This window comes from Micropterus dolomieu, linkage group LG21 (genome assembly GCF_021292245.1).
Source record: "Micropterus dolomieu isolate WLL.071019.BEF.003 ecotype Adirondacks linkage group LG21, ASM2129224v1, whole genome shotgun sequence".
NCBI classification, from domain to species: Eukaryota; Metazoa; Chordata; class Actinopteri; order Centrarchiformes; family Centrarchidae; genus Micropterus; species Micropterus dolomieu.
Window position 1 is genome coordinate 6,914,262 of NC_060170.1, and position 9,529 is coordinate 6,923,790.

Here is a 9,529-nt window from a genome sequence, read left to right on the forward strand (position 1 = left end):
GTACTGTGTTTTACATGCAGTGCTCTTTGTTTCAGACTTTAAAATTATACCAGCGACGTGCTAAAGATTTTACACTGAAGGAGATCTGCAATATGCAAAACCACCGCTTTGGCCCTTGAGCTCAAACTTACTGTTTGAAATCATTCAGAACAAGAAATACATGCTCTTTAATGTGAACAGTCTATATTTAAAACAATAAACATTATAGTTCTTGTTACACCTATAATTCCTTCATTCTGAAAAGAGAACAGTGCAACACCGCTGTGATATTATCCTTTTATTAAGATATTAAAATGTACTTGAACAACCCGCTGTTATTGGCGAGTGAGAACCCTCTATCTGACAAATCATGCCAGAGAAAAAACATACATAAGCTGATGCAAGTGCTAAGGGACGGTTCAATACACACATAAGCTGCACTTAAAGCAAAATATGGGTTGAGTAACTACTCATTCTTAAGCTATGCACAGTTTAAAGCCACATTATGTAGAATATTAACTCCCATAGGGGGCCACATAGAAATAGATGCAAAGCTGGAGGGCATGGTCTGTGGGAGAGGAACAGTCTCCAAACTTTATAGGCTCTTGTCCCCCTCCTCCTCTAACTGTAATACCTCACCCAAACGTCAACATGGCAAGGGAGCTGGGAATTAACCTGGCCTATCAAACCAATGCTGGCACGGATGCGGAGAGGTAGGAACTCTCATTCATATGTTGTGGCACTGCCCTTCCTGTGGAGGGAGGTGGCACATATGCTGACAGGGATACTAAATGTAGATATTCGGTTTTATCCAAAGATATGTTTGCTGGGTGCCAATATTGGAAATATACAAATCGATAAGCAACAAAGAGTGATAGCCCTTGCGTGCCTGGCGGCTAAACATTTAATTGTTAAGAATTGTAATGTGAGGAAACCCTCCTGCTTCTCCAGAGACCGGTGGTTGCATGAGTTCCTCCATCTCTTAATACTTAGGTATCTAGATATGGATACAAGTGACCGATGGGATACTATAAGATCCTTCCTAGATATGTATTCCTCTAGAATCAACTGCATGTATGCTGTCATGTAACATGTACGCACCATAATTAAATAAGTGCACTCCTATTTTTTCTCCTTTAGGGTTATTTTTTTAGTTTGTTTGTCTGTTTGTCTTTGGTGTTCTGGTAGTTGTTGGTGTCCTTGTAGATTTGGATCTTGTGGTGATTGTGGTAAGTTTAATAAAAAGTAAAATTAAATACTGTACTGTAGTCCAATAGATGGCAGCAGAGGCACAATTTTAGCTTGATGGCATTACTCAGGATGTTCTATTACTATGTTTGACTGGAAACTTCCTGTTTGGTATATGACATGAGATCTAAATGTTTGCTTACTGGCTTTGTAACTTAATCAAATTGCCATCATCTAAATTGTGCCAGTGATTTGTCCAATTCTCAATTCAGTAGAATTCTTTGGACACCTAGACTATACCAAGTAAATGATTTAAGTATTTCAAATCACAGTTTTACCAATGCATAAACTCTTTTCACACTGGAGTCTGAGACAAGCCCGTGGGAACTTTAATAATAATCATGGGTTTATTTGTATAGCACTTTCCAGTACAGGTAACAAAGTACTTTACAGCAATCAATGTAAAACATCAACATGTTGGATTAAAACTGGTATCACACAGTGGTTTCTAACAATCGATTAATAAAATATAAACAAGTCAATAGAGAAATAAAAGAAAAGTACATTACTTAAGTGAATACACGCTGAACCCGGTTCATATCAAGCAGCTGTTAAATCTTTGCTCGTCACTGTTCACAGCTCCTCCGGTCTGCAGTGTTGTTCCACACGTCACTGACACAGAATTACACGCCATGGATAAATACCAAATAAGTTCCAGTTTCACTCTCTGTGTCACTCATGCTCTCTCTTGCACTCCTACTGTTTTGTGTTCTCTCTCTCTTCCCCTCTCTTGCCTTTGATGATGGCTTAATGTTTCTCTCGATGTCTTTATGTTACTTTATCCTTGAGAAGTAAGATACATGTTCATAAACATTAATAACATTTAATTAAATTCCCATCCCTAATAATAGTAGGCCTCCCCTGTTCTCTGAAGCCAAGCAGTGTCTGACCTGAAGGTTGTGAAGCCCCTTTCAGATCCACTGCAGGCTGGATCTTTGTGGCTGTGTCAGTCTAAAAGTGAAAGACTCTTCCTCCTAATACACAAGTTAGCATTTTTGTTGATTGATGAGGGTCATAGGATAATCTTAATTAAGTAAGAAAATTATGTAGTAAAGAGAGCGCTGTCTTATCCAGGTCCACACTTGAGCCTTGGAACCAGCTCAAACCAGCTAAATCCTAAAAGGCAGCAGGGCAAAAAGTCGTCTGTCAATCAAACAAATGGGAATAACAGTCCTTTTTATTTTGCTCTTCTCTGAGTCCGTCATGATGTTGCACCCATGAAAAGTGACAGAAGTAGTTGTGTGGATGCGCTTGAGAGAGAAGTTCTTACCTGGCCTTCTTGTGCAATCTTTGTGTTAAGTTGGCATGGGTATTGGATTGAGGCCCTTAAGATATGTTGCTGATGTAGTGCACGTACAAATACATGTATTATGTATTGATCATTTATTTTGATACATCTCAACCGAAAGTAGGACAGACCTCTTATTAGCCACTGTATACCACTCTGGCTTGCCTTGCAGTAAATGAGCAATGATTAGGCGGTGCATTATGGGAAAGTGAGCTGTGCGTACTTACATATGTGCTTAGATAGTTTTCTGTTTGTGTTTAGAAAAAATAATATTAACTCATTATGTCCACATAATGGGTTTTTCTGAAGCTTTTAAACACAGAGACCTTGAGCCGGTTCCCCAGGCCAAGGATGAACTTCCTTTCTCAGTCAACAGTGTGTAGAAAACAAAGACAGACTGGTTGTTGGTTATACTGATGTTGACACTGGTTAAAGATGCCACCCTGATAATACTTGCTTAAAAATGACCAGAAATAAAATCTACATGTCAGACATGTACATGTGACAAGACAGTAATCCAAACAGAATGGCAAGATTTCTTCCTTATTTGTCCACAATAATTTCTTTCTACTGCCCATAACTAATGCTCTTTGTTGTTCAGCAGAAGTAGTGAATCTGATTGGTCGCTGAAGTGTACTAGTAGTAGTGTCACTGGTGATCAGTATCCGCAGTGAAGAAGTGTTGTGGCTGCAGCTCTGTGGTGCTCTCTGAGAGGCAGCTGACCTCACCGCATTAACGACAGCTGTGGCAACAGCTGACACTCTCAGAGAAAGGACCTGTGGCACACTGGCTGCTGTCTCACCACAGAAAGTGCCAACACCACATTGCTAAAAGCACAAACATACCAGAGTCTGTCGCAGTCACGTCACGCGGTGCATTCACGGTGCTTAATTAACTAATGAAAACTGATACACCATATTTTTTCTTAACCTTCTCTGAAAAGGCCGCCACATGTGGAATATCGGAGAAAGTGCTCTTCTCTGCTGTAGCAGTAAGATTTTTGTATAAGTTTGTTTTCCATTTTCAAATGTATTTCTTTATTATATTTCAATACCTACTGAAATTCCACGCCACCGTGGAATGTAGTTGTAGACGACCACGGAGGAGACGACCACTCATGTCAGTCAACACTTTTTGTGTTGACACTGTCGATGTCTGCTGAGCAGTGTGGCCGCCTGTTCTGTTCTTGTGAGGACCACATGTCTACCTAAGTGTCAGTTGATCCTAAAAATTCTCCAAACAGAACATTTTGCTGGCCCTCACAACAGCTCTTTTAAGGTTAGGGCTTGAATTTAGGGTCAAGACTAGGATCCTAAATTCAAGTGTGCTGTTAAGGTCAGGGATTACAGACAGTACAAAGTCTTCACAAATACAGTAATACAGTCTTAAATGTGTGTGGGCTTCAGCCCCTCAGCAGAGTGGTGCGGGATAGACAGTGGTCGTAAAGGAGCTGAAAAGTGTTTCACACTTGTGCAATAAAAGGCTTGTGTTACCGTCCGGTCAGGGCCGGGAGGCGCAGCCAGCGGGGTGGTGCCGGTGGCCCAGCCAGCCAGGTTTCTGAGGCCAGACAAAAACACCTTTCTCTGGGCACAGGAACTGGCGGTTTGGCCCTAGCTCAAAACATTCCCTGTTGGAGGGGAGGTTCATTCACGTTTTGGCAGGAGACTGTTTTGTCTAAGATGGGGGAACGCAGAACGCGTTTGTAGTCTTTGGGTAGTGTTCGGGGCAGGTGACGTGCACGGACGCACAACTCCATGTCCTCCTGAAGTGAAAGTGGATGGGGTTATGTGGGTTTGGAAATGGATTTGTATTGGTGGACCGGAGTGGGCCTTAAAGTATGTGCCAGTCAGGGTTTTTGTCATTGGCCGGCTTCTGTAAAGTACATATCACTGCATTATGATAATGTTTTGGATGGTTGAGGCTGTTAAAATTCCATCTTCTCCTTAAAGATCAGTTTTAAACAGGGTAATTTTATTGTCAAAACATTACAAAATTATCAAAAAGAAACACACACTATACTGAATATATATTTTTCCGTACTGCAATAAATAACAATATATTAATAAAGGTTTTCAACAGAAACATTAGACAGCGGAACAATGCACATTAGAGACACAAGTCATAGCCAAAGCTGATCAGTCAGTGAACCAGAGGTAACAGACAGAGGAGTCCACCTGCTGATCCAGAAACACATTAAGATGCTTCTGTCGGGTTATAGACGGAATTTTGGGCCGCCGCTTCCCCTCGCTCCAACGTCTGATGCTCCACACGACACATTTGGCACCTCAAGGACGTATAAAAACAGTAAAATGTGCTTTACAGTCTTGTAATTCTCATGAACGAATTCAGCCGCGTGGTTCCTTTTCCCTGAGAGAGACGGGAAAGAGAAAGAGGAGGGGGGACGGACAGACATGCGAGCAGACGAAGGGTCTCCCCTGAGGAACATTTCTAAAGACAATTTATATATTTTGGAGAGATAAACCATCCGCCTGTTTGTTCTTCGCATAAATTTTCCAGTCAGTTTTACTGGCTTGTCTCAGCCATCGTCTCCCTGTTCATGCTGTGTGTGTTCTTTCGTAGCGCGCTGCCTGTCCTCAGCTTTGGACAAGTGCTTCAGACAGCTGTATTCTTATTGGGTCTTTGAGGGCACCGCTGGCCTTATTCGCCTTTTGTTTTCTTTTTGTTTGCCCTTACAGTTTATAACCACGTTAGGGTACTTCTGGTTACGGTGGCTGGTGGATTCCTAAAGTCGCTGCTGACCTTAAATATTCTACCAGCCAAAAATCTTTTTTCATTTTTTTTTGGAGTAGAAAAGAACATCCACATGCTTGGTTTCCTGCTGAAGAAGATTAACTTACCAGCCACATACAAGTTGATCAGCATTTGTCTGACACTTATTTGGTGATTTTCCCATTTACCGCTCGAAGCCGACCACTATCTATGCCTTCATCTATGACTTCAGGATGAAGTCCTCCTACGTTAAACTGACGGACTGTTTAGTTTTTGGGTTCACTTCCACCCATTCATCTCTTTCAGCTTGCTGATGCTGGTCCCTTTGACAGGTGTGGAGGGTGGAGGGTTGTAAAGAGGCAGGGTGGGGGTGCTGCAGCCGCGTGTCCACAGCTTCTCAGTGGGGACTGTCCACACGGTCCGAGACGACTTCTTCTTGGGCTTGTCTGTCTTCTCTTTAGAAGTACTAGGAGACATGGACTGGAGAGGGAACATTAAAGAAGCAAGATTAGAGCGACATTTGAGCCTGACTGACAGTGAATGATGCTCAATATTACATGGCCAGTTTACCCACTTAATAGTTTAACCTTTCACTTTCTGTCTAGTCCAAGTGCAACCTACTAATCTAAGTCTATCCTGCCTTCATATATGACCTGTCCAGCTGCCTTGAGCTCTTCTTTCTTATTTTAGATTTAATAAATGTAACATACGCAGCAGCAGAGAGTGAAGCAGCTGAGCTTAGCAGCATTTTGTCCCGTCCCTGCGTAGCGGTTCTTCTTTGGCAGCAGCAGGATGAAGGACACAGCCAGAGACAGATGGTAGAAACTGTGGACATAGGCGTAGTCCCACTCCTACAGTGAAGAGAATACAGGATTAATGTAAATAAGTGAGAATATAGCCTTAGGGCAAGAAACACTGCTCAGTCATGATGTTAGGATTATTTTTATTTTGACAATAATCACCTCAAAGTAGAAACGCAGCATCAGAGCGAGAGCACCGAAGCAGCAGCCTGGACCGACCTGCTGCGTGTACACTTTCTTCTCTGGATACACCGCCCGCAACTGTTTCATCTTCTGCAGCTGAAACATCCACAGATCCGCAGATGAGACATACGAAATTCAAGAGATTGATTGGTTGATTTGATGGCAAGAGAAAAGAGACGGGGCAAAGGAAGGACGAGAATGGTGGAGAGGAGGGTGGAGGACGACAAGAGTTGAAAAGAGAAGCAGAACAAATGAGAAAATTTAAAATAAGTAGCAGGAAGGGCTGGAGAGAATAAGTGGAAAGGAGAAGAAGAACAAGATGTCAACAAAGGAGAGGACAAAAGTAAAAACTTGCGGGTCGTGGGTGGAGATCATGGAAACGACAGTAAAGAAGAATGATATCAGACGGAAGAGAATAAGGAGGAGATGGAGCAGATCAGATGACATAGAAACGTCCTTATACTCTTTTTACCACATGCACTATGCTATCTTCAACTCAAACCTGACTATACAGTAGACAAGACCACTCACCCATTTGACAGTAATAATGAAGACAGCTGATCCGATTGGTCCAGAGTAGATCCCATAACCCAAGCGGTCCTGGTAGACCCTCACAGCGGTGGTCAACACTCCAAACATGGTCATGCTGGAGCGCTGGGGTTCATCAAAGTCACCCAGGGCTGGGAGAGGGAGACACGTTCTGCATGTGAGACAGGTTTTTTTTAAATGTTTCACCAGGATCATATCAGAATCCTGTCTTTTGCATTCCCTTGTCAGGCTCAAGGACCAAAGTAGTCCTTACTTATGAAGGGAGGCCAAAGCCCTTAGAAATACCATAAAACCAGTGTGAGCAGCACTGATGTGAGATATGTACTAATGGCACAGAAAGGCTGCATATTAAAAGTAATTTTAAATATGAAGATAGGCCTATCTGAAGTTTTCACAGTTTGCATTCTGTTGTCTTCCATGATGAATTTGACACATATTGTATATATTTTGTATATATATATATGTGAATTTATTGAAAGATTATTCCATAACAATAATAATGGATTGATGATAGCCAAATATCCTGGAGGTTGACCTGCCAGGCAATATTTGGACTTGCAAATCAATCCAATGCAATGCCCCACATCAGAACAGCACAGGAATATGAAGGCCCGGGCACAGCTGATGGATTGCATGAAAATCTTCTCAATGCAAAAATGAAATTCTCCTCTGTTCTTGCTGGGTGAAAATTTTAAGTTGAGGTTGGGTTTGATATTTTGCCAGCCATTTTACAATTGGTAGACCTTTCGACAAAGAGAGCGAACCAATCACTGAAGTCAGCTGTCGAGGCATTTGGCCCTTCACAGCACGTGATTTAAAGCCCATCTTGCAAAACCTCAGGGGCTTATAAGAGAAGAGGGGAGAGGGGCAACTCTATTACTGTGTGTGTGTGTGTGTGTGTGTGTGTGTGTGTTCATATGAGAGAGTAACAGCAATCATGTCTGAGCACATGAGCTGAACTCAAAGACACAAAGGCTGTTTTTTTTTAACCTTGTGCTTGGGATGTGTAGTCGTTGAATACTATTTTCATTCATGAAATAATGAAGTGTTTTTTAGTAAGTGCTTGCTAGCTTGAATTCACAAAAATGACCCAAGCAACAAGTTCCGGCTTTTCTAGTGAGCAGGTGTAAGAATTAAAGTGCATTTTTAACTCTGTTACACAAGCTCGGATCTTAGTGTGTTTCTCAAGGCCATGTCATGGTTATGGACACTGATTACAGAAGAGACATGTACAAACAATTAAATGTTCTAGTACCCGCTGCAACGTCTTAACTATTCAAACCACAACACATTCTGCTGCTGGATGTAGAGTGTGGCGGTCTGTAAACCACGACTTACCTATAAGTGTGACCCACATGGAGAGAGCTGTGCCGTAAACACTGAAGTACTCCAGAACGTCGTACCTCATGAAACACAGGATGGAGAGGCCTGGTCCATCACATGCATGGTAGATCTACAGGAAGACAGTCACAGCAGGTGTGATTTCAACAGCGCAATAGGTTGTAACTATAGAAAATCAAGTGATCATTAATAAAATACCTGAATTTGTTCAGCTATGAGTCTAGCAAATCATTAAAGTTATTTAAAATGTAAGCCCAAATAGATTCAATAAGCGATTAGGTAGGATTTGGATTTGTCTAAATTCTACCGAGAATTCTTTACAACTTTCATGACACGTATATTAATCAAAAACAAAGCTGGTGAGTTAAACAATAAATAGCAAACATAAAAATGAATGAATTCTTCCGATCAGAGACAGACAGATCAGAGCTGTCAGCTAAGTGAATGTTCAGTCACAAAGATTTCACTCAAACGCCACAATCAGTGACGTGCAAGCAAACACCAAAACAGAACCAAGAAGCGCATTCTCACCGCCGTGAAGAACATGGTGAAGAAGTAGACCATGGCCTCCATGTGGAAGCCCCTCTTGGCGGCCACGCTGGCTGTAGGCAGGAACACCAGGCTGCTGACTGTAGGAAGCAACATCTTGGCAATAAATGCACCCATGGCGGAGGGACAGCAAACACAACTCTGATAGAAACTGTGAAGGCTCGTCTTTAAAGTGATCTTGAACGAAGCGTACGCTCAGTGGTGTGTTAAAGTGCTGAAACTGTTTTAATTAAGAAAAAGGTGATATCTACTAGGAAAGCGGATGTCTTCAGGTCCCTTAGTCCTTATTGTGTGTGACTAGTGCGTCTAGTCGTGAGTGGATGAGCCAGAGAATTGCATATAGAGCACACATACACTCCCACGCAACATGAACACACCCAGCTGTCCAGTTTGGCCCTTTAAAGTTTAAATGTCCCCCAGGCTGGTGGGTCAGCAGAGGCCTGTATGTGCAGTGTCATGCTTGGCCAGCTGTTTGCATACCAGTGAGACATGGGAGGGGCGGTGGGCAGGGCAAGGGCTAGCAAGCCATATTGTAGCATATCTATGGACTGTTTCACATCAGGGTTAAACACTGTCTGTAAAATAATTCTCTGTGATTGTTCAACCTGTTTGTGGCAACAGACAGAAAGGTTTCCACTGACTTTGGGGGTCAACGCGAATTTTCAACTGGAATGAGCAGAGTTTGAGACGATGTTATGGCAACATCCAGCCTCCAGCAAGGCAATGAATACCAGCCCAGTCTCCATGTTATGACTATGCTTAAAATGTTCCTACTACATCATTCTGCAGTACACGGTTAATATACAAGGCCAATGTTCAGCGTTAGTACAGGAAGTAATATTTCCTTTATGGATGGATGGAT

At 42.3% G+C, this 9,529-nt stretch overlaps 1 protein-coding gene across 2 annotated transcripts; it reads right to left on the minus strand.

The window, feature by feature from the left end:
* Positions 1 to 5,481: 5,481 nt before the first annotated feature.
* On the minus strand, positions 5,482 to 8,784 carry mymk (myomaker, myoblast fusion factor). 2 transcript variants are annotated; one of them, XM_046035896.1, is made up of 6 exons: positions 8,650 to 8,784; positions 8,116 to 8,230; positions 6,760 to 6,908; positions 6,208 to 6,324; positions 5,956 to 6,096; positions 5,482 to 5,695 (listed from the first exon to the last, which is right to left on the minus strand). In XM_046035896.1, exons 1-6 carry the CDS (start codon positions 8,782 to 8,784, stop codon positions 5,525 to 5,527), a joined length of 828 nt encoding a protein of 275 aa, XP_045891852.1. In that variant the 3' UTR covers positions 5,482 to 5,524. The 2 variants fall into 2 exon arrangements, with proteins under 2 accessions (XP_045891852.1, XP_045891851.1); XM_046035895.1 differs by having other exon boundaries at positions 5,482 to 5,725.
* Between the last annotated feature and the right edge of the window lie 745 nt (positions 8,785 to 9,529).

What these genes read in the sequence shown, in the direction of transcription:
- mymk (XM_046035895.1), bottom strand. Translation starts at nt 8,784, where the DNA reads ATGGGTGCATTTATTGCCAAGATGTTGCTTCCTACAGTCAGCAGCCTG. An exon ending in CATGTGGGTCACACTTATAG is followed by an intron (nt 6,909 to 8,115) that starts GTAAGTCGTGGT and finishes TCCCTCTCCCAG; the next exon opens with CCCTGGGTGACTTTGATGAA. An exon ending in TCATTATTACTGTCAAATGG is followed by an intron (nt 6,325 to 6,759) that starts GTGAGTGGTCTT and finishes TGGATGTTTCAG; the next exon opens with CTGCAGAAGATGAAACAGTT.